Source organism: Capra hircus, chromosome 8 (assembly GCF_001704415.2).
Source record: "Capra hircus breed San Clemente chromosome 8, ASM170441v1, whole genome shotgun sequence".
NCBI classification, from domain to species: Eukaryota; Metazoa; Chordata; class Mammalia; order Artiodactyla; family Bovidae; genus Capra; species Capra hircus.
The window spans coordinates 69,939,883-69,966,935 of NC_030815.1; the positions used below are offsets into that span (position 1 = coordinate 69,939,883).

A 27,053-nucleotide genomic window follows, 5' to 3' on the forward strand; every position below is an offset into this window, starting at 1 on the left:
CCACCCTGAAACTCATAATTGGAGACATAGTCTGTAGCTGCAGGGTTGGTGATGGAGGGAGGAAGGCCCCCAAACACCAGAAAAAAGCGTCCCTTTTGGCAGAGGAAACGCTGTCTTCCTCTTCCCCTGGGCAAGCGGTGGAGGCCCGGGGCTAAGGGACAAAGCAAAAATGTCGAAATCCCCTTCCCTAACTCGCATCCCTTCCAGGGCTGACTAGGATTTTGTAGGAGTTCTTTCTCAGCCTCCCGGAGAAAGGAGGGTGACCCTGAGTGAGTTTAGTGAGGTTTGGAGCTTCGCCAGGTAGAGGGACGCAACCCCGGCCCCCGTGGGCGAGCCTAAAGCTTCTCTCTACTCGGCGTTCCTCTGGGTGAAGGCGTGGTAAGCGAAAGCGGAGAGGAAACAAGCGACGTCGCGAGGCGGGGCCTCCGGGGCACCCAATCCCCTTCTTTCCCCGCCCCTTCCCCGCCCCCTCAACTGATTTCGACCAACGGAACGCCGCGAAGGGCGGTACCTGTCACGGCTGGCGTTCTGGGTGAGATTTTGCCCCCACCTTTTTTCCCCTCCCTCCCTTCTTCTTTTTTTTTAATCCCCTTTCTCTTTTTTTGTGAATGAAAAAAGGAGGTCGCGAGCGGTCCCTGGGACTGCAGCGCTAGGCGTCTTGGTGGCCGCGCCTTCGGAGCGGGCCTAGGCGCGTAGCACCGGCGGCCTCGCCCCTCTCGCCCACTCCTGCTCGCCGCCTCCGGCCTCCGCAGCCAGAGAGGACCGTTGGGCGGCGGCGCGGCCCAGCCGCGGAGGTCTGAGCGGCCTCCCGCTGCCCGGCTCCGGCGCGCCTCCGTGACATTGGGCGCCGGGAGATGCTGATCCGGAAGAGGCAGTGGCCGCAGTGCCGCGCTCGCGGCCGCTCCCGGCCCGCCGTCCGGCCTGGGCTGCTCTGTCAGAGTTTCTGATGTAACGCGACCCGGGCCCGGAGCCTGAGCGGCGGCAGCGGCAGCAGCAGCAGCAGCGCGGCGGCACCGGTATCGTCCTAACTTGCACCCGCGGAGTGACCCCAGCCATTTCACTAAAATGAGCGTGCTTAGCAGGAAGAGATGTGTTCCTTACACTAGAAATCACCCCGTCACATGTAGCGGTGTAAGTAAATGATTAATTTCTATTATGGCCGGGTTGCGAGCAGCCTCTGGAAACGCGCCTCTTCCCGGTTCTGCGTCCTCCCGGGGGCCGTGTCTGCGCCCGTCCTGATTTCCCTCGGGCGTCCTCTCGTCCCTGGACTAGAGCTTCGGCTGCTGGGGTCTTAGCGGGCGGGGGACTAACCTTTTCTGGGTTTATCTAGGGAAAGGAAAAGGAAAAGAACTTGATTGCCGTGGCGTGCAGTGGCCTTCCCCTTCCCCCATTTAAATAAAAAAATTTATTTTGTATGTGTGTGCAGAACAGCATGTCAAGAGAAAAGGTCCAGAGTAGTGGAAATATTTCCGTTAAAAATATTTAATGGAATGTGGGGTTTTTGTTTGTTTCTGCCATTCTGGATATGTTGCTTTCAACCCGTTCCATTGCAGTCTGTGCATCTGAGTTCTGGCAAACTAAGGGGAGAAATCCTTAAGGTTGGTTGTTGATGTTTGAAGAGGCTTATTCTGTGTTTAGGCTTGCATTTTTGTTTAACATGACTATTCAGCATCTTTTTGGGCCTTGATGCCCATCGGATCTGTGGAGGGATTCATCTCTCTGCTCCCCCCCAACCCCAGTGTTACAGTGTCAGCGACCCAGTGGGAGCCTCCTTTAATTGGAAGGGTCTTCTCTTCCTCATCCTGCCAATCCTGCTTGATCTTTACCTTCATTTTCAAGACATTCTTCCCTTTTGTATTTTGTAAGATGCAGGATGTGGGATATTGGTTGCTAGGAGACAAAGCAGGCTCCCAGGGAGATTCTGTTGTTTCCTTGACAACCAGACTAGGGCAGCTACAGATGAGCAAGCCTCCTATCGGCTGTGGGAGGGAAATGGGGGGCTTTTCTGGGCTTTGCAAAGAGTGTGTGTAGGGGTATGGAGGTGGGTCTGGGAGCCTATAAGGGTTGTAGCTAATTTGAGCATACGCCTTTTGTTCTGACCTGGCCTGAGTACAAAGACCTGGGACGCTGGTGGGCAGGAGGCTGTCTTTAGAGAAGGGGACAGGGATTGCGGGATGGAGTGTGAAGGGAGCATCTCGGTGACTCTGGAATCATTGAGGAAGAGGAGTGGCCTGGGGGTCTTGATAGCCAGTGCAAGGTGGCAAGGAAACCATAGTGTATGGAAGTTAATCAGGAGGCTCAGAAGGAATGGGGATGAGGCAACTGTGTGGAAAAGTCTAGAGTCATTGAAGGTGAGAGTGCCAGAAGGAAAGGGGAAGTTGAGAGGCTTATTGAGGGGGTTGTGCCATTGTATACCAGCACCATTACTGTGAAGTAGCAATATTCTAGAGCAAAAATTACATTACTGTTGACAATGGCATCATATCTCCAGGACAGGATCCTTCTAAAAACAGGCCTGATTAGACTAAGAGTTCTGCTTGCTTAATTGGGCCAGTGTGTATCTTAAAAGAGAGGTATAATTACACATAGAGATATGTAATCTGGCATTATATAATACCATGTTACATAAGAAGGCAAATACCTCCTTTTGGCCCAGGCTGTCTTGGCACAGATTCATCAAGATTCAAGATTTGCTTCTGATGCCCTCATACCCATTTTCCAGAAGGGTAGACCATGGCACAGAGAAATGAAGTGATTTGCCTTTTCCCAGGTTAGACGGTGAATGAAGTTTGCCAGTCAGGCAGTTGGGATGGGGGTGGAGTGGGTGAGAATGATCAAAATTGGGAGGAAGTCAAAGGACAAGTAAGAGAAGACTGTAGGGGAGCTGGGGAAATGGATGGGGAGGGGCCGCTCAGCCAGAGGAACACCCAACAGGTCTGCTGTCCAAACTCCCAGCGGAGTGTCACTCTTCTGCTTGTTGGTTGGCTGTCCCCTGCTTAAACCTAGAGGTGCATAGGGTGTGCACTGAGTGTTTGAATTGTAGACTCAGCAATCTTGGACCAGCACTGAACCACTCTGCTGGTGTTCTGACATCCTCCTCACCATCCAGCTGCTCCTGGGAGTGAGAGCTGACGTGTCGCCTCAATTTCTCATCCCCTCTTCTGTCTACACAGCTCCATGGTGCTAGGACCTCAATTTAAGAAAGAAGCTCTGTTGGCTAGTAGGTTTCTTTCTTTCTCCTACATCTGTGTATATTTGTACTGGGGATTCTATCTGTTTTGTTCCTTAACTAATAAAACAGAAATCACAACTCAGATGCCTCCCAGTGCCAACACATCCTTCCCGCTGTCTGCCTTGAGACGAGGAACTGTCAGAGTGGGGCTCCCGCTCTTCATCAGGAGAGTGAACTTGGGGGAGGCAAGATGGTGGGCAGAATAATGGTTGCTTGCTGGAGAGGGTGAGAAGGGGCAGAGGAAGGAGAAGGAATGAGGCAGACGATTGCACTGGAAACTAGGGAGGGACCCGCACAGAGACCCCTGGTTGTTTAGATCCTGTAAAATTCCAAGAAAGAGGAGGCGGGTGTCTCATTGGAAAGTCCTTGCTGTACTTTTTGCCAAGGTGGCTGAGATGCAGATGCATCCACTTGAGCAAAATCCCAGTTGCCATCGTTGGATATTTCAGGTCTGCATTCCTGCATGCTGGCATCTAGTTACAGCCCTGCAGGAGCTGAGCTCCTCTGTTGCTGCTGGTGGCCAGGCTCTTGGGCTGGATGGCTCAGCAGTGAGAGCTCCTGGGAAGCCTCCAGGACTCCTCTGGGCTCAGCCTTCCTTGGCCTAGGAAGGAGTCCTTCAAATTGCTCCAACCCCCAGCTGACTTCAGGCACTCAGGGAATGTGAGCAGGGGCAGGTCAGTGACCCTGGTGAAACCAAGCTTGCTAATAATGCCTGCACTACCCCTACCTTCTCTCTTCAACCCTTCCAGAGGGGAGTGGATGCCAACTGTGAGGCTGTCAGCAAAAACCCCGAAAAGCCCAGGGCCCCCTCCTGGAGATAGCTTTTTAAACACTGACATGACATTTTGACTACAGAAGGACCTTCTGTTTGTTTGTTTGAGCCATCCCTCTCTGTGGGTGGATGAGCCGCTTCTCTACCTAACACAGAAGGAAACTGAGGCAAACATTTGTTCAGAAATTCAGGCCCGAGTTTCTGACTCTCTGCTTTCCCATTACCAGTGCAGCCAGTTTAATGAGCATCCTTCCAGGAGTGCTGGTGTCTGGGGGCTTCCAGCTTGAGACTCCTCCTCCCTAGGAAGGAGAAATGTGGAAGGGAGTGTATCTCATTTTCCCTGAAACTGGATGCAGGATACTTGGAGGGCAGGCCTGCGTAGGGGATGGGAAGGCTCACTAGCCATGGGATGTATTGTCCCAGATTTCCCATGTGGCTCAGTGGTAAAAAATCCACCTGTCAGTGCAGGAGACGTGAGTTGGATCCCTGGGTCAGGAAGATCCCCTGCAACCCACTCCAGTATTCTTGCCTGGAGATGGACTACAGTCCATGGGGTCGCAAAGAATTGGACACGACTGAGTGACTGAGTGTGTGCACACACACGTATTGTCCCAGGCCACTGCTTACCCCCACTACCACCATCTCAATACTGAGTGAGCCCCTTAGGCAATGGGACGATCCCACAAGAGGAGAGGAGAGGCCTGTGGACTGCTCAGGTGCACCCAGAAGCTGCCTCAGCTTGGAGAATCTGGGACAAAAAACTTCAGCATCTCTGTAATGGGGCTGGGGTTGAAGGATAGCCACAGGCAGGCTGGAGTTTGGAAACTGACAGCCAGAGAAGCAGAGAGGCAAAGGTGGCGGCCAGGAGGGCCACTGCCCAGTCTGACAAGTCCATTAAATCTTAATTTAATTTTTTCATTTAAATTTTAAGTTTTAATTTAATTTCATCTTAATTTTCTCAGCGGCCCTGCCCTCAGGCATGCTGGGAAGAAGGGGTGGGGACCTGGCGCTGACTCCCTCCTCTCACTGTTTGTTCTGCTCTCACAGCCCTGCGGGCTGGAGGAGGAGAGCAGATGATAAATGAGCTTCCTAGGCAGACACCTCTCTTCCCAGGAGAGTGGGGACCAGCCCCCGAGCAGACTCCGCCTTGGGATCTCTCTCTGGCATTCCCCAACCAGAAGCCCTGCTGCTGGAGGATGGAGACAACAGGAGGAAGACCAGAGATTCACCCAGTGGAGCTGTGCCTCTCAGCCTGAAGGGACTCCTGTCTCCTCGGGCCCCTGTGGAGCCTGTGCCCGGAAAGCTACCCACTCCCTTGTCCTTCTCTGCTCAGATGCTCAGAGAGGCCACAGCCCCGGCAGAGAAGAGCTGCTGGCCCTGGCCCTCAGGGGCTGGTGTGCGAAGTTGTCTTGACTGCTTCTCTTTTCTCCCTCAGGTCCCAATTAATGGATTCTGACATGGATTATGAAAGACCAAACGTAGAGACCATCAAGTGCGTGGTGGTGGGGGACAACGCTGTGGGCAAGACCAGGCTTATCTGTGCCCGGGCCTGCAATGCCACCCTCACCCAGTACCAGTTGCTTGCCACCCACGTGCCCACGGTTTGGGCCATTGACCAGTATCGGGTATGCCAAGAGGTAAGGTTGCAAATCTATGGCCTCACGTATCTGGGCTTCTTCCCCAGGGATCTCTCCAGAGGGGGCCTATGCTGAGCTCACGGAAGCCCTTTAAAGGTTGAGTAGGGGCAGCTGAAGAGCACAGATCCCTGTGAGAGGCCTGAGGGGAGCCCACCCCAGGGGAGGGGTCCCCAGCCCTTTTTGTTTGTCTGAGCAGAAGCCTGGGGCATCTTGTGTAACATAGCCCCCAGTAATGGGAAGCTCTGGAGCTGGGAAAGGGGTGGTGCTTTGGAGAGATGAGAGCTGCTGGGAGAAAAGGAATTGCTAGCTAATGATACCAGAAGACCCAAGGCTGGGAAACATCTGATTGGCAGGTACAGCTGGGAACAAGGACGGGCTCCTTGGGAGATCGCATCACTCCCATGACTATCTGCTCTCTGGAGTCTCTTCTGTCCTGGCCAGCTCTTGTTAGGGGACTCAGGTGTTCTAGGACACACAGAGGGAGACACTAGTTGTCCCTCCAGCCCCAATGCTGTGGCACCCAGGAGTGAGCTGACCCCACCCCGAGCTGGCATGCAGGGCCCCCAGGAACCATTGTCTTTGCTTTCCTCCTCTCTCCCTGTCCCACCCCGTCTCCTCCCCACCCCCTGCCAGGTGCTAGAACGTTCCCGAGACGTGGTAGATGATGTGAGCGTTTCTCTCCGCCTGTGGGACACCTTCGGAGACCACCACAAAGACCGTCGCTTTGCTTATGGGAGGTAGGGAAGGCCCCTGCTGCCTGCAGGGAGCCAAGTGGATGGGGTTTTTCCCTGAGGTATGAGGACATTCTGTGAAACTGAGTAGAAGGAGTTTCACTCTGTGAAACTGGGAGGAAGGAATGGAGAAAACTGCCCTGGGAGACCCTTGATGGGAAGGAAGCCCGGGCTGGGCAGGGAGCCGGCTTTGCAGTTGGGAGGCCTAATTTCAGTTCTCCCCTGTTAACCAGTAACGCTGGGACTTTGAGCAATTAGGAAGGCCATTCTGAGATGAGTTTTTTTCAGATGAGATGGTAAAAGTGGTCATGTCTAAATCACAAGAGAGCTGTGAGGTCAACCCAAGAGTCTTCGAAAGCTCTCAAGTGCTAACTTGGGGGTACAGAAATAGGAGGTGCTATGATTAAATGTTTTGGGTAAGATCATGTGAGCCGATATGACAGTCGTGGGACTGCAGTGTAGGGGTGCCGTTGGGTATGTGTCCTCCCTTGTTCCAGCAGCAGGGAACATCACTAGCTTTTACTGCCTATAACCTCACTCTCTCCCAACCCCAGATCTGATGTGGTGGTTCTGTGCTTCTCCATTGCCAACCCCAACTCCCTCCACCATGTCAAGACCATGTGGTACCCAGAAATCAAGCACTTCTGCCCCCGAGCACCTGTCATCTTGGTGGGCTGCCAGCTGGACCTGCGTTACGCCGACCTGGATGCTGTCAATAGGGCCAGGAGACCCTTGGCTAGGTAGGGAGTCCTGGTGCCTAGGGAAGGGAAGGTGGCAGATGGGGAAGGGGAAGAAGGGGTGGGGGGAAGTTGTGTCTCTCAACTCCCTGCTCAGCCCTGAGAGAATGCACAGAGCCTCACTTCTTTCCCTCCATTTGAACCAGACTCACATAGGGGGCCAGTAAGAATAGTCATTCTTTTATCCATCCATCCAGCCATACATTACACACTGAGTGGGCAATACTGGGCTAAGCATCATGAGGAGAGAAGGAGAAGGAGAGGTCATCTTTGTATGAAAGGAGCTTATAATCTTGCTGGGAGATGAACTGGATAGGTGAATATGTTAAAAACCAGCATGCTAATTGCCAGAGAGGTAGTCGGCCCTCCCACTGCTTTGAGCCGGGGAGATCACCCAGGCCTACCATAGATAATGGAGGGCTTCCTGGAAGAAGAAGGGATTAGATGTGAGCCTTGAAAGAATGGTAGGATCTGGCCAGACAGAGGAGAAAGGGAGTGGAAATGAGCAGGGCAGGAACGGGGCTTAGCCCCAGATCCTCAGCGGGGACTCCCCCAGTCAGGTGAAAAACACACAGGATCGGGGGAATGCATCTCCCTGCCCCCCGCCCTTCCACCACTGACATGAATTTGGCTTCCCTTCTTGAACGTGCCAGGCCCATCAAGCCCAATGAGATCCTTCCCCCGGAGAAGGGCCGAGAGGTGGCCAAGGAGCTGGGTATCCCCTACTACGAGACGAGCGTGGTGGCGCAGTTCGGTATTAAGGATGTCTTCGACAACGCCATCCGGGCAGCGCTCATCTCCCGCCGGCACCTGCAGTTCTGGAAGTCCCACCTCCGCAATGTGCAGCGGCCCCTACTGCAGGCGCCTTTCCTGCCCCCCAAGCCGCCGCCCCCGCTCATTGTGGTGCCCGACCCCCCCTCCAGCAACGAGGAGTGCCCTGCCCACCTCCTGGAGGACCCGCTGTGTGCAGACGTCATCCTTGTGCTTCAGGAGCGGGTGCGCATCTTCGCCCACAAGATCTACCTCTCCACGTCCTCCTCCAAGTTCTACGACCTGTTCCTCATGGACCTGAGTGAGGGGGAGCTGGGGGGACCCTCGGGGTCAGGGGGCCCCCGCTCAGAGGACCACCGGGGTCACCCTGATCAACACCACCACCATCACCACCACCACCACCACCACGGCCGGGACTTCCTGCTCCGGGCAGCCAGCTTTGACGTGTGTGAGAGCGTGGAGGAGGGTGGGGGCTCTGGGCCTGTTGGGCTCCGGGCATCCACCAGCGATGGGATCTTACGAGGCAATGGGACAGGGTACTTGCCTGGGCGGGGTCGAGTGCTGTCTTCCTGGAGCCGAGCTTTTGTGAGCATCCAGGAAGAGATGACAGAAGACCCACTGACTTACAAATCCCGGCTGATGGTGGTGGTGAAAATGGACAACTCCATCCAGCCAGGGCCCTTCCGGGCTGTTCTCAAGTACCTGTACACAGGGGAGCTGGACGAGAATGAGCGAGACCTCATGCACATCGCCCACATCGCTGAGCTGCTTGAGGTCTTTGATCTGCGCATGATGGTGGCCAACATTCTCAACAACGAGGCCTTCATGAACCAGGAGATCACCAAGGCCTTCCATGTCCGCCGGACCAATCGGGTTAAGGAGTGCTTGGCCAAAGGCACCTTCTCAGGTATGAAACAGGCTTAGGAGCTGGTGTCCCAAAGGCAGGGGAGTTCCCTCCAGGAGCCTTCTGCAGAATCTGGGTCGGTCTGAGAAGCATTCTGAGTCATCTCAGCCACCGATGTCCTGGAGATACTGTGGCTCTGCTCCTAAAACCTAGAGCCCCCAGCCTGAGATTGTGGTCATGTGGTGCTCACAGACTGTGGCTTCAGGAGGAAGCAGTCATCTGGGAGCAGTGTCGACCCGTGGGTTGGTTGTCCCATATTCTTTCACCCCATCCTCACGTGATGCATCTTCTCTCACCCAACAGATGTGACCTTCATTCTGGATGATGGCACCATCAGTGCCCACAAGCCCCTGTTGATTTCTAGCTGTGACTGGATGGCTGCCATGTTTGGGGGGCCATTTGTGGAGAGTTCCACCAGGGAGGTAAGGCCAGGATGGAAACGGCTGGGAGGGAGAAAGGTTTACTCCCTTTCCATCCGAGGCATCTGTCTCTTCACGGTACTTCCTTCAGCCTTGACTCTGTCCAAACCACCAAGTGATGGGCCCAAGAGACATTTATGAGATGGCTCCTATAGCCAAGGACTTTGCAATATACCAAGATGGGGAATTATGGTCACGTCCTAGCTCTATAGTTTAGAAAAAACTTTTTCCTTAAAGCAGTAAGAACAGATTTTTATTCAGAAACTATTGCAATAGGGGAAAAGAGATCTCAGTATAGAACTGGTTTTAATTCTTAATTGAGCATGATCAAGTGGGGTTTATAGTCAAGGTGTAGGGTGGGAGTCAGTGGGTAGAAAATTACTAAGAGTAAACATCAGGAGTCAGTGGGAGTTCTAGCCAAATCAAGACTGGAGTTCAAGTCTGACCACCTTTCTACCCTTCTCTGAACTGTGACACTGACTGTCCATCCCTCAGCCTTGTAGTTCACAGTGTTCTCCTTTGTGAATCTGCTTAAAGTTCCAAGGGTCCACACCAAGTTTCTCTAGCTGATCTGAGGTTTCCCTTGAGTATGGGGATGAGGTCTTTTATTTCTGCTGAGTACCCTTCTCAGCTCTGGGCCCTTAGTCAGTGCTCAGCAAACACTTGAATGAAAAGCTGAACAAAGAATGTTAGAGCATAGCATCCTCTAACCCAGAGAAGGGATTTCCTAAGATTTCTGGGTCAGGAAGATCCTTTGGAGGAGAGAAGGGCACCCTTTTCCAGTATTCTTCCCTGGAGAATCCCATGGACAGAGGAGCCTGGCTGGCTACAGTCCGTAGGGTCGCACAGAGTCGGACACGACTTAAGCGACTTAGCACACACTGGAAAGGGAGTCCTTCTGGGAGGTGAAGAGGAGAGTTTGAGATTTGAGTTGCCTCTGCTCCCTGAAGCATGAGTGGGTTGAGATGTGCAGAGTGTGAGATGGGAACTCCCCAGAGCCACAGAAGCAGCTGTAAAGTTCCAGCCAATTCCCAGTGCAGCCTAGAGAGGCTGGCGGCTGATGAGAAAGCAGTTTTTGTGTTGGTCTTGCTCTGGAGAGATCCCAGAGGCCCAAAGCTGTAGCTTCGAGCAGCCCAGAGAGACCAGCTGGTGTTTGCTCCGTTCATCCACATCCCACTTGGCACTGCTCCCTGAAGGATAGAGTGGGGCCGGGTGCAGGTGACCGGAAGGACTCCTTCATGCTTCCTCCAAACCAGAAGGATGCTAATGCGAGTCCAGGTCCTTGTAAAAGCTGTTGGAGCCCTGCTCACAGGTGCTCAGCGGATGGGTTCATTGCAGGCTGTTGGTGTGGGAGATTAGCCTTTGGGGAAGGAGGGGTTCTGAGCAGGTCCAGGGACTGCAGAGGGGTGGCGGCCTGTCTATGGGAGACCAACTGTCCAGGCCAGAGCCTTCTGAGTTCTTCAGAACTGCTGCTCTTTCCCGAAAGCTGGACCTTGCTGCAGCCTGCTCCATTCCTTCCCACCCGCAGGTGGTATTTCCTTACACGAGCAAGAGCTGCATGCGGGCCGTGCTGGAGTACCTGTACACTGGCATGTTCACCTCCAGCCCCGACCTGGACGACATGAAACTCATCATCCTGGCCAACCGCCTCTGCCTGCCGCACTTGGTCGCCCTCACAGGTAGCTAAGCCCAGGGGAGGGTCCTCCAGGGAGGAGGAGGAGTCAGGGGACCCCCTGGGAGACGTGATTTCTTCTCTCACCTGTCTCCTCCTAGGGGACAGGCCGCCAGCACCAAGGGGATACGTTTACATAGCGTGAGATACGTCGGTGCGTATTGGGGTTGCGGTGAGGACGTGGATGTAAAGAAATGTGTGAGAGGGATGCTTGGTGGGGTCACCTTATAGGTCTCTCTAGAGGTTATTGCGGCGCAGCAAGTGGGCACCAGTAGATGCCAGGGCTCGAGGTTCTCAGCTTGGCCACACTCAGGCAAGCTGAAGAAGTCAGAAAGAACAGAACACCGTTCCTCCTTCCTGCCCTAGCATCCCCCCCTTCCTCTCCTTTTCCCCTTTCTCATTTCCTTCTTCTCTTCCACCTTCGCTTTCTCTTTCTTCTTCTAGAAACACAGTAAACATTGACTTAATTGTTGGTCACTCCTAATTCTTTGATTCCTGGAAGATCCTACGAGCTAGAGGTCAGGTTTCAGGATGGACCAACCCCAGAGGCTTGGGTGGAGCAGGAACTGGGGCAGGAGGGAGACCAAGGAGCAGCGCTTGGGGTCCCAGGGCAGGAGGAGAGATGGTGTAGTGCAGATGAGAAGTCGTCTGGAGCCCGTCGTGCCCGCCGACAGGTGGCGCTCCTGAGCTGGAGTCAGCATGTGCGTTCCGTTGATGTTGGTGTTGGTGTTGGTACCTGTACTGGCATTGATGTCCAGATTAATGTCCTTGGGTGGGTTGGCGGCAGAGAGCAAGGCCTCAGATACTGAGTTGAGGTTCAGGAAAGGACCTGGTGTTAGAGATGCTGTGGCCCTCGGCAGATGATCAAGATTGGGACTTGCTATGAGGGAAGCAGTGATCCTATGATGAGAAATGAGTTGAAAGGTGGCGCTTGGTCCCTGGAAGAGGTGGAAATGATTGACCAGAATCAAATGTTAAGAGCTGAGCGTGCAGAGGCAGGCCAGGGGACACTGAGGGCTTTAGGGCAGAGAGTAAGAGGCTTCTAAAGATTTCAACTGCAGAATTCCCTGGTGGTCTGGTGGTTAAGTCTGTGCTTCCACTGCAGGGGCCAGGGTTCAATCCCTGGTCAGGGAACTAAGATCGCTGAGAGGTGGGACCAGTAAATAAATAAATGATAAATAAGACCACAGCTGCAACAATTTGAAAAGTGGTGCAGCATTCCCAGAACACAGAAAACAGTCCAAACTCTTAGACTAAATAACTTTTGAAAGACTTGCTACAAAGAAATGGCCCAAATGAAAAAAAAAATGTATTCAGGTGTTTCTCTAAGTTTGTTTCATGATAGCAAGCAATCAGAAACAAGTCAAACAGGCACCCTGGTTAAGCACGGGTGGATGGGTTTTGCAAGGTAGCCATTAAAAATGTTACCTCTCACTGCTGCATAGAAAGGCTTATAGAATATAACACTGAATGGCCTTTCCTGTGAAATGCTTCATAATTGCTAAAAAACACATTTAAAAAATATGTTTCTATGTACCTTGTTAAGGAGCAGTGGAAAATGCCAAGTGTTGTATAATAAGTGACATGTTTTGTGATATAAGCTTACTATGAAGTTATTAATTTAAGCTTAATTTTAAAAATGTTAAATATTGCACAAAAACATGTAATATGTGTTCTTCTTAATAAATTATTGCAAACCAAAGTGGCCCTTGCTCGCCACACCAGAGCCCCTAGTCTGTCCCTCTCAACAAAAGGCTCTCCCGACCCCAAAAGTAACCATTCTGCCTATTGCTCTAAGATTTTATGATCGCTCTTCCTTACTCTTCCTCATAGTTTTATCATCCAAGTGTTCATCCTGAAACACTATAGCATGATTTTATTTTTTATAAATCTTTTAAGGTTTTTGTAATCTGTAAGTACCTTGTCTGTTAAAAACAAAAACAAAACTTTCCCTTGTGATATGTTGGAACAACCCTCTGATCTAGGGAACCTAGATTTTTCTACTGATTGCCTTTCTGTAGTATAACATATTTTCTTCCTATCAACTGTCCTTCAGGTCTAGAGGCGAGATTAGATCCAGTCTTCTTTTGGTGAGACTACATTTTGTAGGTTGTTTCTGCTTTTCATCAAGAAGCATAGATCATCTGCTTTTCTCTCTTTTTGTGGTGTTAGCAGCCATTGAGTTTTATTGCCATTCATTTATTAAGTGTTGTGAAATGGTAATATTCCAGTTCGGTCTATTTTTTTTTTTTAATCTGTTGGAATACTTTCAAAAGGAGAGAAACTTTCCCTCACCTATGGTTTGTTTTCCCAGTGGAATAGTTCATGTAGGAAAGGCAGGTGAATATGTGGTATTTTAATTTACCAGTTGTTTTCCTTTCTCGTATATTTAGGTACTTATTTGGCTGCAGTGGAGTCTTAGTGGTGGCATGAAGGCTCTTTTGTTGCAGCATGTGGGATCTAGCTCCCTTCCCAGGGGTTGGTCCTGGGTCCCCTGCATTGGAAGTGTAGAGTTTTAGCCACTGGACCACCAGGGAAGTCCCAATTTACCAGGTTTCAAGATACACATTTGTTTCCTATCATCCTTTGAGAGTGACCAGTTGATTTTTTGTTATTAATATTACATGTGATTATGAATTTTTGGACTTGAACATACTCTATTGGTTTTTAGTTCAGTTCAGTTGCTCAGTCGTGTTCGACTCTTTGCGACCCCATGGACTGCAGCATGCCAGGCATCCCTGTCCATCACCAACTCCTAGAGCTTACTCAAACTCATGTCCATCGCGTCAGTGATGCCATCCACCCACCTCAACCTCTGTTGTCCCCTTCTCCTCCTGCCTTCAATCTTTCCCAGCATCAGGATCTTTTCAAATGAGTTGGCTCTTCACATCAAGGGGCCAAAGTATTGGAGTCTCAGGTTCAGCATCCATCCTTCCAAAGAATATTCAGAACTTATTTCCTTTAAGATTGACTGGTTTGATCTCCTTGCAGTCCAAGGGACTCTCAAGAGTCTTCAACACCATAGTTCAAAAGCGTCAATTCTTTAGCACTCAGCCTTCTTTATAGTTCAACTCTCACATCCATACATGACTACTGGAAAAACCATAGCTTTGACTAGATGGACCTTTGTTGGTAACGTAATGTCTCTGCTTTTTAATATGCTGTCTAGGTTGGTCATAGCTTTTCTTCCAAGGAGCAAGCATCTTTTAATTTCACAGCATCAGTCACCATCTGCAGTGATTTTGGAGCCCCCCAAAATAAAGTCTCTCAGTATTTCCATTGTTTCCCCATCTGTTTGCCATGAAGTGATGGGACCAGATGCCACGATCTTAGTTTTCGGAATGTTGAGTTTTAAGCCAACTTGTTCACTCTCCTCTTTCACTTTCATCAAGAGGTTCTTTAGTTCTTCTTCACTTTCTGCCATAATGGTGGTGCCATCTGCATATCTGAGGTTATTGATGTTTCTCCCGGCAATCTTGATTCCAGCTATCGGTTTTAAATGATTGCAATTAGCTTTATGGAAACTCAGATACTCTACTGTTCCTTTAACCTGTAGAAGTCTCTTCAAGTTGGCTGCGGAGTCTCTAGAGGAGCTTTCTGATGCTCTGGAATGACAAGATGTGCCCGGTTCATCATGTACACTTCTTGCCCCATACCTGGAATCAGCCATTTCTCTGAGAAGTCTTGGCTTCCTGTAGATGGAAATGGGATTTCAAGGCCACAGTATTTGCATTAGCAATGCTTTTGCTATTGGGATGGCTGTTGTTTCTAGGTCTTTTTCCATGAACTCAGCTGAGACATATTACTTTTAGAGATAAAATACTTTATCAGTTTATACTGATACAGTTAAAATTCAGAACTAAAAGTATTTACTTCTTCCCTAGAAAGGTCTTAACATGAAATGCAAAGTTAGTACACAATTTGTTACAAAATTTAAGTTAATATGAACGACTTGATTTAATCCTTAGTTCTAATCCATAGTTCTCAGCAAATTTGAGATTTAATACCCTCTCCCATCAGTATCAATGGCTGATTCTCAGGGGTGGGGACTTTCACCCCACCTGTGTAACTCCTTGCTGCAACATATGTAGCTTAAAAAACTTCATAGGTTATTCTAGTCTCCTCCTTCCTGGTTTCCTCACTGGTGGGAGCAGACTTAAATCTCCTGTGGCCTTTCCTGGTCTGTTGGGACTTGCCCCGGAGCTCTCTTTGCCCTGCTGTGGGCCCCTGCTGGGGTCAGGGAGGGGATGAACAAGAGCCTGTCCACTCCTGTGGTTCTTCAGCCCATTCCTGGCTGTGTGTGTCACAGAGCAGTACACAGTGACTGGGCTGATGGAAGCAACTCAGATGATGGTGGACATCGATGGGGACGTCCTTGTGTTCCTGGAACTGGCTCAGGTAGGATGACAGGGAAGGAGTCTCTCCAACATTCTCAGCTCTGGGCTCTGCCTGTTGGCAGCAAATGGGGAGGGTTCGGGAGGTGGTGGGTAGGAAGGAAACCCACTGACAGACTTGGTTCCCCCAGTGGGCAGACCCATCTTATCCTCCAGGCCAGAGGATTCACCTCAACATGCCAAGAGGAGAGGCTGGCTGTGGCAGGAAGGGGCGGAGACTTCAGGCCACCGTTGGGCAGGGGAGGGAAGCCCAGAGCCCTGTACAGACGTGGTTCCTGCCTGCTGAGGTCATTTAAGGCACACTGGGGACTCTCCATCTAAGATGAACTTCCTACCTGCATTTTCCCAAGTGATAGTGTTAGTTGCTCAGTCATGTCTGGCTCTGAGTGACTCCATGCACTTTAGCCTGCCAGGCTCCTCTGTCTATGGGATTCTCCAGGCAAGAATACTGAAGTGGGTTGCCATTTCCTCCTCAAGGGGATCCTGCTGACCCAGGGATCAAACCCAGGTGTCCTGCATTGCGGGCAGATTCTTTACTGTCTGAGCCACCCAAAACAGGCAAGCAAAATCTCCCCTACCAGCCCTCAGGGTGCCAGAAATTCTAAAGATTAGTTTATGAAGTTAAAATATGCCTGGGAGGTCAGCTCTCTAAGCCCGCTTGTCAGCAGCTTAGTGCAGGCTGCTCAGGTCCAGCATGGAGGATGAGGGGTCATTCTGAGGAGGGCAGACCCAGTAAGAGGCTACCTCATAGGATTGTGGGTTTCTGGGGCTGTTGGGGGCAGGTCACAGGTGAGGTGGGGATGGTGCCAAGGAGCAAATGCACGTCATTCCGTCATGGTTTTGTGTGGCCTTGCCTCTCGAGGTGGGTTCTTTGTGACTCAGGGCCTTTGCCCAGCTGCAGCAAAGCTCTGGCTCTGAAGGCAAAAGTAGACATCTGTGTGCAGACCTTGGCCCAGGGGTCCCAGCACAGACATGCTCCTGTCTGTTCCCAGTTCCACTGTGCGTACCAGTTGGCTGACTGGTGTCTTCACCACATCTGCACCAACTACAACAATGTGTGTCGCAAGTTCCCCCGAGACATGAAGGCCATGTCCCCAGGTGAGCATCCCCAGCGGCATTTGTCGCCTCCCTCTCCTTGGGTCCAAGCCTCTGACCTGACCCCAGGGCGCCCAGAGGCTGCCAAAGACCCCTGTGGGTGGGGAGTAGCCTGCAAACATGCACCCAGCCCAGCGGAGGGGGTCCTGGAAAAGGCGCTGGTGTGGAGGGCGGCCCCCCCACCCCGGCCCGCCAGAGAGCAAGGGCAATTCATTCTGCCCCTCTGAGATTCTGCTTTTCACAGGTACAGACTAGAGGTGGTATTTTTTTAGATGTTTGTGGACCAAACTCCACAATAAGAAATACATTTTTGTTTGTTAATTTTTATAGTGTTGGTTGGTTTCTGACAAACAACAATACAAATCAGCCATAATTATACATATATCCCCTCCCTCTTGAGCCTCCCTCCCATCCCATCCATCTAGGTTATCAAGAATTACATTTTATCTTGTGACCTAGTCCACATATTGAAAAAGTTATCAATTGTTTTTAATACTGTTCATGACTCATGACATTAAGTTCATAACCTAGGAACGGGCACAAGTCACAGCTTGGACAACACAGATCTGGGTATCCTCTGGGGTCCCTGCCGCTTGGTCTCTGCTTAATTGATGTCTCAGGTCCGGGGGCCTGACAGGAGTCCAGGGATCCGGGACCCATGGGATCCAGGGAGAGGTGTGGCTGGCCTCCCCCGCGTGGCCTTCACGGGGCACCGTCTGCGTTGCTGTGACCCTCCTCCCGCCAGTGCTCCACCAGTTCTCCCACTCCTGCTCTCTCCTCGTCACCCTTCTAGCATTTTCTTTCCAAAGCACAGCTCCAACTGCCTCACTGCCCTGGTCCCAAACTTCCGTGGAGCCCACGCACCTTCTAGAACAAGTCCAAAGCCCTCAGCCTAGCCTTCCCTCCCATCTGACCTCCTGCCAGCCCCACCCCCCGCACCTCCCCTCTCAGAACCTCAGCTCTGCCAGCTGCATCTGCTGTCCCCCCAGCCAGGCCGAGCATCTTCTTGCCCACAGCTCTTCTCGCCATTTCTCCCTCATCCCTTGTTGCAGCCTGCTTTATTCTCCGAGCCTTGATAGTATCTTCCCTCTGACTTGAAGAAAAACGCAAGTGGAAATGCCTTTCCCTAGTGTGGACCGTCGGCTCCACTCCCTGGGCAGCTGACTCTCTTTGGGGGCTCAGTGAAGGCAGGGCTTCCGCTTCTGGTCCCCAGGGGTTGGCATGTGGGCCTAGGAGGACCAGAGGCGTGTTCCAGGGCAGCGGGGCAGGGGTGGGAGTCCCTCTGCCCCTCCTCCTGCATCTTCCTCACCCAGCCCTACTGCCGTTCTGCCCCAGAAAACCAGCAGTATTTCGAGAAACACCGGTGGCCACCCGTCTGGTACCTGAAGGAGGAAGACCACTACCAGAGGGCCCGGAAGGAGCGCGAGAAGGAGGACTATCTGCACCTGAAGCGGCAGCCCAAGCGGCGCTGGCTGTTCTGGAATAGTCCGTCCTCGGCGTCCTCTTCGGCCGCCTCCTCGGCGTCCCCATCCTCCTCCTCGGCTGTGGTCTGAGATGCTGCCACCCTCTTCTGACCCTGCTGCTGTTGTCCCCACTTGTCTTTGCCCCTCTGCTCCTCCGCATCGCCCCCTCCACCTCCCAGGGACAGAGGACTCGCATAACCAGGACCCTTTGGGTGGAGCTGCTCTCACCAGCCAACATAGGTCGGCACAGAGAGGAGGGAGCCTGGCCTCATGGACCAGAGCAGTGGCCCTGTGCAGAGGTCCTGATTCCACGGCCGGCCGGGAGACAACTCCTGGGAGGCGGGCATCGGGGAGAGAGCTGAGGACCGTGACATCTTGTCTGTGGGTCGGAGAACCCTAACATCAAAGGGGAAACTCTCCTGCTGGGAAGATGTGTGTCCTGGTCTGCGCAAGCAGCCCCCTCCCAGGGAGCAGCAGTGGGCAGGGAGGGTCCTACCTCTGTTGGCCCCACGTCTCCATCTATGGACTTGAAGGGTTACAGAGGCTTTGTGGGCCTTTCCACGTGGAGCCTACTCAAATCCTCACTGGAAAAGTCAGGGTAGAAATTAAGCCTTCAGAGCCCAACTCCAGGCTTCCACCCCTGTGGTGCAGCTGCCAGAAGCCGCCTCTGTCAGCATTGCTTCCGGGGCTGTGGGCAACCAGGCCTGAGAAGGCGGCAGAGGTTTTTCAGAGCTGCAGCCCTGGAAGCAGTGCTTCTTGGTGCAATGAGAAACTTCTCTTTCCCCTGATCCTTTACCGCTCAGGTTTGGAGATGGAAACCCAAGGAAACACTGGAACAGGGGGAGAGAGAGTAGAGGGTGATGGGACCAGAGTACAGCAATCCCATGCTCCTTTGGGCTCCTCCCCCCGCTGCTGGCAGCACAGCTTCTTATGGGGAGAGGGTAAATTTTGCAAAAAAATGCAGACAGTAATGAACAAAATCACCACCGACAAAAACATTGTGGCCTCTATCTCCTCAAAGGAAGAAAAGCAGAAAAAGACCCTGGATGGCTCTCATTTTTATAAAGCCAAGCATGGGTCCCATGTGGATGAGGCAATGGTCAAGGTGGTAGAATTGACTCCAATGCTTTTCAGGAAAGCAGTGTCACTGGCTGTGACCGAGGACGTCCTGGCCCCACTGACTGACTCTGGAGGGCACAGTGCACGCCTTCAGCATGCTGGGGATGAGGTTGCAGAGGTGGGGAGGGTGGGCTTGGGAATTACCATGGTGTTGGACCCATCATGAGAATCAGACTGTTCTCAACTTCAGCAGGTAACTCCATAGGATATGACCGTGTTGAAGGGGTGGGATGTGGTAGGGGTCAAAGGTGAGGAAAAGGGGCACTGACATGGAGAATAGGAGTCCTTGTCAAGAAGGATCGTAATGAAGCACGTGACCTTACTCAGTGCTGGTTGGTGATAACGGGGAAGAATGGGGGAATTGAACAGGAGCAAAACCAAGGTCAGTCCAGAGAAGAGGAGGGAGGAGCCTGGAGGATGGTGGAGGATTAAGACAGAATCTTTCAGCCCCGTGGGGGAAAGCTGGGCCACAACTGACCCTCTCCCCTTTTCTAAATCTGATTTGTATCTCACTCCACACACCCTTCTTAGATTCAGAACACAGGGTCCCTCTGATGAAGGTGGAGCCAGAGAGACTGAGCTCCTGTCCTCAGCACTCAGGACTCATCTCATCTAAGAAAGATGCTTTAGGAAGAGGGACTGGGTTTTGGTCCCAGGGCCCGGTGTGGGGGGCTCCACCCCCAATAATCTGGCATAGAGCAAACCCCGCACAAATGGAACCTCTGCATCCATTTTGTGATGCCAAGACCTAGAGATTTGAGGTCAAGGCCTTGTCAAGAGAAGGAGCAGGAGGTGGCAGGTCAAGTGCATCTTGAGTGGCTGTGAGCCATGGTGTCCCAGCCCTAGACTTCAAGGCCATGGCTGCCTCCCTTCCAAGTCCTCCAATGGCAGGCTTGGAAACCGGACATGTGCTGCCCTCTACTGGCTGGTCAGCTCACTTCTGCTGAGCTCAGGGTGAGGTTGAGGTGAAGGGGAGCCTCCGAGGTGGGGTGTGCTGCTCTGCACCAGCACCTTCACTCTGGGAAGGGCATAGGAGGGGCCATGGGGGCCTCCCAAGTATTCTAGGGGGATGGGAGAGCCAGGACGTGAAATCCAAAGGCAGGGGAATTAGGTCTCCATGAGGTTGCAGGCCTGAGTCATCTGGCCCATTGATGAGGATGCAGAAAGGCCAGCAGCGACAGAAAAGGAGGGTGGCTCAGAGGTGGCAGGAGGCTCACATTTGAGAGGCCACAGAAGGATCCCAGCAAGCAGGGTCTCACCACCCCTTCCCAATAGCTCTGTCAGAGAGCCAGTCCATACCTCCAGGGAGCCCAGCAAGCCCAGGTGGGTCTTAGATATCACCTGGGGAGGCTGTGGGGGACCTGGGCCAGCCCAGTCAGGGAGGAGAGGGATGGAGGAGGGGCTGAATTCCAGTCCCCCAGGAACCTGGTGCCCAGAAATTGAGTCAGAGCAGGAGACACATTCACGCAGGGCAAGCTTGAGCCTGAGGCATAAAAGCGAGAAGGAAGGAGTGGGTCACACAGCAAGAACACACACTCCTGCACCCGTGTCACTCAGAACTACTCTAGAAGAGAATGGGAGGATGGGGGAGAAAAACACACACATGCCTCTTTTTATATAAAATTGCATATTTAATTTGGTCATGAATTCATAAACACATGAGTATTTTGTACCTAATGGCCTTTCTTGTACTGTTTGATGTTTCCAACTCTTCTAAGGTGAGAACTTCCAATGGAGAGAAGAGTGAAAAGATAAACAACCACTAGTGAAACACTTAATCAAGTGCCTATCGTGGGTCAGGTGCTCTTTGGATTGGACATAAAACAAGGCAACTTCATGCTCTCATCAAGCTTACCTTAAATAAACATGATGAACACTGACAAGGCTAATACTTTAGGTGGGCACTAAGGAAGTCCTCTGAGGGAGGGATAAGTGACCTGACACTTGACTGACAAGAATTCATTTCTTCCTCTGAAGATGAAGGCAGACTGTCCTCCACAAAAGGAACAGCAACAGCAAGAAACACGTGACTTCCGGGGAGCAGAGGGGCAGTAGGGCAGGACCTCTGAAAGGGAAGAGGAGAGGGCTATCGCACAAGGCCACTGAGGTAGGACCCCCACCACACTCCCCTGGAGCACCATACCCTGAAGGTCCCTAAATACTCAGCCAGTTCTAGTTTGGGTCCAGCATTGGGCACACAAAGTTTTGAACTGAAAAAGATACACTGAGGAGTACTGCTTTCATAACATCCTCCTGCCATGACTGGAATACTGCAGAGGCAGGCGTGGTGGATGGAGGGCTGAGGGGCCTACAAAGTATTTCTTAAAGTAAGAAGTGATCTGCCCTCCCTGGACTGAGGGTGCTGCGGTACATCTTCCACACGAAGAGTGGTCAAGCAAGGAAACCTCCCACTAAGAACTGGGAAGGGCAAATGGAGGAGGAGCCAGAGAAGGGGAGGAGACACCAGGAGAGGCTCCCTTGCCTGTCGTCATTCTGAAAACAAGGTCACAATACAGACTGGGCAAGACGGCAGAGCAGAAAGACCCTGAGCCTGGGTCCTCTCTCGGGCAGCCCAAATTACAGCTATCTGCAGAACAAGCACTGATAAAAAAGACAGGACCCCAGCAGCATAGGTCTTCTACAACTACAGACAGAAAGCAGGAACCACGCTGAGATGGCTGGAGTGGGCAGACTCACAGTCTCATCAAGTACCATACTCCTGGGTGGACCACCCACAAAGTAGAGGATTATATTGCAGGGCTTTTCCACAGGAGAGTTCTGACCCCCGAGTTGGGCTTTCCAGCCCAGGGATCCTGCATCAGCAAGATGAACCCCCAGAGCGTTTGGCTTTGAAGGCAAGCAGGGCCCTAATGTTGCATGTCCCACAGGACTGGAGCAAACAGAGGCTTCAGTCTTAAAGAGCACACACGTACACTGGGAGCCAGGGCAAAAGTGGTCACTTGATGGAAACCTGGGTTAGAGGGGCCTGCTGGTCTGAAAGAGCGTCCCAGAGAGGCAGCGGGTGGGTGCGGCTCAGGCTGTGGGTATAGACACTGGTAACAGCTACACTTTTCACACTGTCCATGGGATTCTCACGGCAAGAATACTGGAGTGGGTTGCCATTTCCTTTTCCAGTGAACCATGTTTTGTCAGAACTCTTCACCATGACCCACCCATCTTGGGTGGCACTGCACAGCATAGCTCATAGCTTCATTGAATTATGCGAGCCCCTTTGCCACGACAAGACTGTGATCCGTACCGGGGATTGACAGAGGGGCCTGGCAGGCTACTCTATGGGGTCACAAAGAGCTGGACACAACTTAGCGACTGAACAATAACAGCCATACTTGGAAGCTTCTACTGGTGAACACGGGTGCTGACAGGCACTACTGTGGGATCTGCCCTCTAGTTCATTAGCCCCAGTAGCTAATGAGTTGGGTGGGGTTCATCAGCCCCACCCAACAGCCTGTAGGCACCAGGGCTGGGATGGTGTTGTTATTGTTGTTCAGTCGCCAAGTCATGTCTAATGCTTGGCAGCATTCAAACGGACTGCAGCATGCCAGGCTTCCCTGTCCTTCACTATCTCCCAGAATTTGTTCAAGCGCATGTCCATTGAGTCAGCGATGCCATCCAACCATTTCACTCTTTGTTGGCCCCTTCTCCTTCTGCACTCAATCTTTCTTGCATCAGGGTCTTTCCAGTAAGTCACCTCTTTGCATCAGGTGGCCAAAGTATTGGAGCTTCAGCTTCAGCATCAGCCCTCCAATGAATATTCAGGATTCATTTACTTTAGGGGTAACTGGTTTGATCTTCTTGCTGTCCAAGGGACTCTCAAGAGCCTTCTCCAGCACCACAGTTCAAAAGCATCAGTTCTCAGCCTTTTGGGTCCAACTCTCACATCTGTTCATGACTACTGGAAAAATTATAGCTTTGACTATACAGACCTTTGTCAGAAAGTAATGTCTCTGCTTTTTAACACACTGTCTAGGTTTGTCACAGCTTTTCTTCCAAAAAGCAAGTGTCTTTTAATTTCATGATTGCAATCACTGGCCACAGTGCTGGGATGCTTCAGCCCAAACAACTAACAGCCCCACCCATCATCAGACAGCTGAGTAAAGATGTCCTGAGCCCACGGCCACCTCTAGGCATGCCTCTAGACATGGCACTGCCCACCAGTGGGCCAAGACCCAGCTTTCCCCGCCAGTGGGCAGGTAAGGGCCCTGCACTCCAGGAAACCTTCGCTGGCCTCTGGACAGCCGAACCCACCAGGGGGCAGAATGCAAGAAAACCACAGTCCTGCAATCTGTGGATGCAACCTGTACACAGCAGGTGACACCCTGTCCTAGGACCAACTGGGCCCATCCCTGCCTATTAGCAGGTGAATACAAGCTTCAGGACATACCAGATTCAATCCCCAACTGTGTCAGGAACTACCCCCCTAGCCGACCCTGCACCAGTGATCTGACACCAACTTGGTATACCTGGGCCCTGTGGCCAGACTCCAGGGCATGGCTCTGCCTGCCAGTCATCTGGCACTAACCCCAGGACCTGGCTTCACCCACCAGTGGGTGGGCAACAGCCCTGGAGTTTTCTGGACCCTGGCCATGCCCACCAGTGAGCCAGCACTAGCTCCAGGTCCCATGGGGTTCTACAGTCAGCTTCCTTGTGACCAGGTACCACTAATGAACAGCTGGCAGCCTCCACACAAGGTAGGCCCTAGCAACCAGGCCTATGACACTGCCTACATAGTCCACCCCCAACAATAGAGGGAACACCCCCTAGAGCAGGGGTCCCCAACCTCCAGGATCTAATGCCTGATGATCTGAGGTGGAGCTGATGTAATAATAGCCAAAATAAAATGCATAGAATTGCCAATAAGATATTGAATAGAAGTAGTAAACCAAGGCATCCTGGTCTTATTCTTGATTTTACAGGAAAAGCTTTTTGTCTCACTACTGGATAAACTCTTTGAAAAAGCCTTTTGATTTTGTGTGTGTGTGTGTGATGATTACATTGTCCTTCTAAAACCCAGGAACAATATGAAGCAAAATGAAGAGGCCAAGACTCAGAGAAACGTGGCTCAGTATTTTAAGAAGTATGAAGATACATTTGGTCCCTCAGAGGATTTACAGAACAAAGAATTTTGACCACAGCTTAGTTTGCCACTTCAAGCAGAGCTGTATTGGAGAAGCCTAGAAGTTTTAAAAGCAGATAAGTTTTCTGGACTCTTGGAATATCTTGCCAAAACTTTGAGATCAGCTTCAAGAAGTCTTATAATAAGAAGGAATGACTTGTCAATATTACAACACTTGTTTCCTAGCTTCCCTTTTATTCTGGTGAGAAAACCAATAACCAAGTCAAGATTCCAAAGTAATGGAAAAGTATATTTAGTCACTGGAAACTTCTTTCAGGGGCAATATAAGCATATGTATCATACAAAGCAACCAATTGTCTATTCCTTTCTTGGGAAAGGTAATAATATGAACAGACTTGTTCACGAAGGAAAAATCGATCAAAGTTTTTAAAAGACAGCTGATAGTAATTCCTTGGGGCAGAGTGGAGATGCACAGGAGGGAAAAGCCCAAGAACTTTTGCTTTGGTTAAAGGGAAGAGTTGAAAATAATTCTTTGTGCAAGGATATAGATCAGTGAAAAAAATTACAATACCCATCATACCTGCTTTTTGGGATCAGCTTAGAAGTGGTAGAAGCATAGAAAAAATAATCTTTTTATAATACCTGGGGTTTTCCATTGGAGACCCACAGGCTTTTGACAAGTTATGTGAAAGTCTAATCTTCTCCCTCCAGTTATGTGGACACAATAGCACTTAATGTTTTTTAGACCCAAGATCTAGACTTTAATTGGACAGATTTATACATACAGCCTCTGACTTCTTGGCCCTGTATGTGCAATATATATATTTCTTCTCAAGCATGCTGTGAGTCCCATATGGACTGTGGTGAAAAAGGAAGGAATGAGAGATGTGGAAGCTATCAAATATCTTCCTTGGTTTGGACAACATCACTGAAGGCAAACTAAGGGGGAGTTACGGATGGAATTGAGCTTGCCTGGTGGCTCAGACGGTAAAGAATTGGCCTGCAGGGCAGGGGACCTGGGTTTGATCCCTGGGTCAGGAAGATCCCCTGGAGGAGGAAATGGCAACCCATTCCAGTATTCATGACTGGGAAATCCCATGGACAGAGGAGCCTGGTGGGCTACAGTCCATGGGGTCACAAAGAGTTCGACATGAATTAGTGACTTAAACGACAAGTCTTCATATCCAGACACCTTGACAAGCCCACATTGTACATGAAAAGGCAAGGCACAAGAATCCTTCCTGTGAAGTGAATGGAAATTAAAACCACAATACTGTGGTGCCCCATTTTTACTTCTTAGACTAGCATAGAATTTAAGTTCAATGTGGCGAGGGTATAGAGAAACAAGGAAACTTGTTTACTCTTCAGTCCAGTTCAGTTGCTCACTCGTGTCCAACTCTTTGCGACCCCAGGAACTGCAGCACCCCAGGCTTCTCTGTCCATCACCAACTCCCAGAGTTCACTCAAACTCATGTTCATTGAGTCAGTGATGCCATCCAACCATCTCATCCTCTGTCATCCTTTCTCCTCCTGCCCTCAATCTTTCCCAGCATCAGGGTCTTTTCAAATGAGTCAGCTCTTTGCATCAGGTGGCCGAAGTACTGGAGCTTCAGCGTCAGTCCTTCCAATGAACACTCAGGACTGATCTCCTTTAGGATGAACTGGTTAGATCTCCTTGCAGTCCAAGGGACTCTCAAGAATCTTCACCGACAGCACAGTTTAAAACATCAAATCTTCAGTGCTCAGCTTTCTTTATAGTCCAACTTTCACATCCAAACATGACTACTGGAAAACCATAGCCTTAACTTGATGGACCTTTGTGGACAAAGCAATGTCTATGCTTTTTAATATGCTGTCTAGTTTGGTCATAACTTTCCTTCCAAAGAGTAAGTGTGTTTTAATTTTCATGGCTGCATCACCATCTGCAGTGATTTTGGAGTCCAAAAAAATTAAATCTTTCACTGTTTCCCCATCTATTTGCCGTGAAGTGATGGGACCAGATGCCATGATCTTAGTTTTCTGAATGTTTACTCTTAGCATGAGTTAAAATGGTCCAGCCTTTTTTTTGAGGGCTCTGTCATTATCTGAGCAAAAGTATAAAATTCTCTAACCCACTGACACAACAATTTCACTTCTAAGGATTTACCCAATAGACAATACACACACATGTATGACTCATACAAGTATATGCTACCCACTCCAGTATTCTTGCCTAGGGAATCTCATGGACAGAGCAGCTTGGTGGGCTACAGTCCATGGGGTCACAAAGAGTTGGACATGACTGAGCAACTAACACACACACATACACACACACACAACATACACACACACAACCGCTATTCTCTCCCCTACTCACTTGACGAAAGCATGTATTGTTGTTGCTGTTGTTTAGTTGCTCAGCCGTGGGCAACTCTTTGTGACCCCATGTCCTGCAGCACACCAGGCTTCTCTGTCCTTCACTATCTCCTGGAGTTTCCTCAGACTCTTGCCCATTGTGTCGATGATGTCATCCAACCGTGTATTACCTTCTATTTTATTTTCGTTTTGTAGACTGCTTGTATTCTGACCAGACAATCCTGTTAATATAATAGCTTTCTTATTCTCCCTTCCCATTTTTTACTTCAGACGTCTTTTTCTTTTCCATACCGTGTCTTACATATGTTGTCTAACACAGAGTTTGTTCGGTGGTCATGGATCTTGATTTTATGGAAACATTTTTCATTTCCTGGGTCTATTTAAGCTTCCCATATGGCTACTATTGGGCTTCCCGGGCTGAGTCAGCTGGGGGCCGTGTCTGCCCTGCAGAGAGGACAGTAAACTGGAGCAGGTGTGCTGTGTCTGCAGGGAAGCGGGTGTGCGTTTCCCAGGCTGGGTAACTTGAGATGTCTGCCTTTACTCTTTTGAGGTATCAGCTGGGGTCGTGTTCCACTGTAAATCCACCCCGTCCCCCTTGTGCCCAGATTGGACTCAGCCCAGAATAACAGGGCTTGTCACACTCTTAGGCCAGCACCT

General features: G+C 50.9%; 1 protein-coding gene across 2 annotated transcripts; it reads left to right on the plus strand.

Moving 5' to 3' along the window:
- RHOBTB2 (Rho related BTB domain containing 2) lies at positions 536–20,623 on the plus strand. Of its 2 annotated transcripts, XM_018052323.1 has the most exons (10): positions 539–1,131; positions 5,440–5,641; positions 6,275–6,378; positions 6,927–7,112; positions 7,763–8,787; positions 9,088–9,206; positions 10,732–10,882; positions 15,185–15,273; positions 16,262–16,367; positions 17,700–20,623. In XM_018052323.1, exons 2-10 carry the CDS (start codon positions 5,450–5,452, stop codon positions 17,915–17,917), a joined length of 2,190 nt encoding a protein of 729 aa, XP_017907812.1. In that variant the 5' UTR covers positions 539–1,131; positions 5,440–5,449; the 3' UTR covers positions 17,918–20,623. The 2 variants fall into 2 exon arrangements, with proteins under 2 accessions (XP_017907813.1, XP_017907812.1); XM_018052324.1 differs by lacking the exons at positions 16,262–16,367; positions 17,700–20,623 and adding an exon at positions 10,977–11,029 and having other exon boundaries at positions 536–1,131; positions 15,185–15,268.

Excerpts from the sequence above, each read along its gene's own strand:
- RHOBTB2 (XM_018052323.1), top strand. The coding sequence starts at position 5,450 with ATGGATTCTGACATGGATTATGAAAGACCAAACGTAGAGACCATCAAG. Across the intron at positions 9,207-10,731 it reads TGGAGAGTTCCACCAGGGAG|GTGGTATTTCCTTACACGAG; the intron begins GTAAGGCCAGGA and ends TCCCACCCGCAG. Across the intron at positions 10,883-15,184 it reads GCACTTGGTCGCCCTCACAG|AGCAGTACACAGTGACTGGG; the intron begins GTAGCTAAGCCC and ends TGTGTGTCACAG.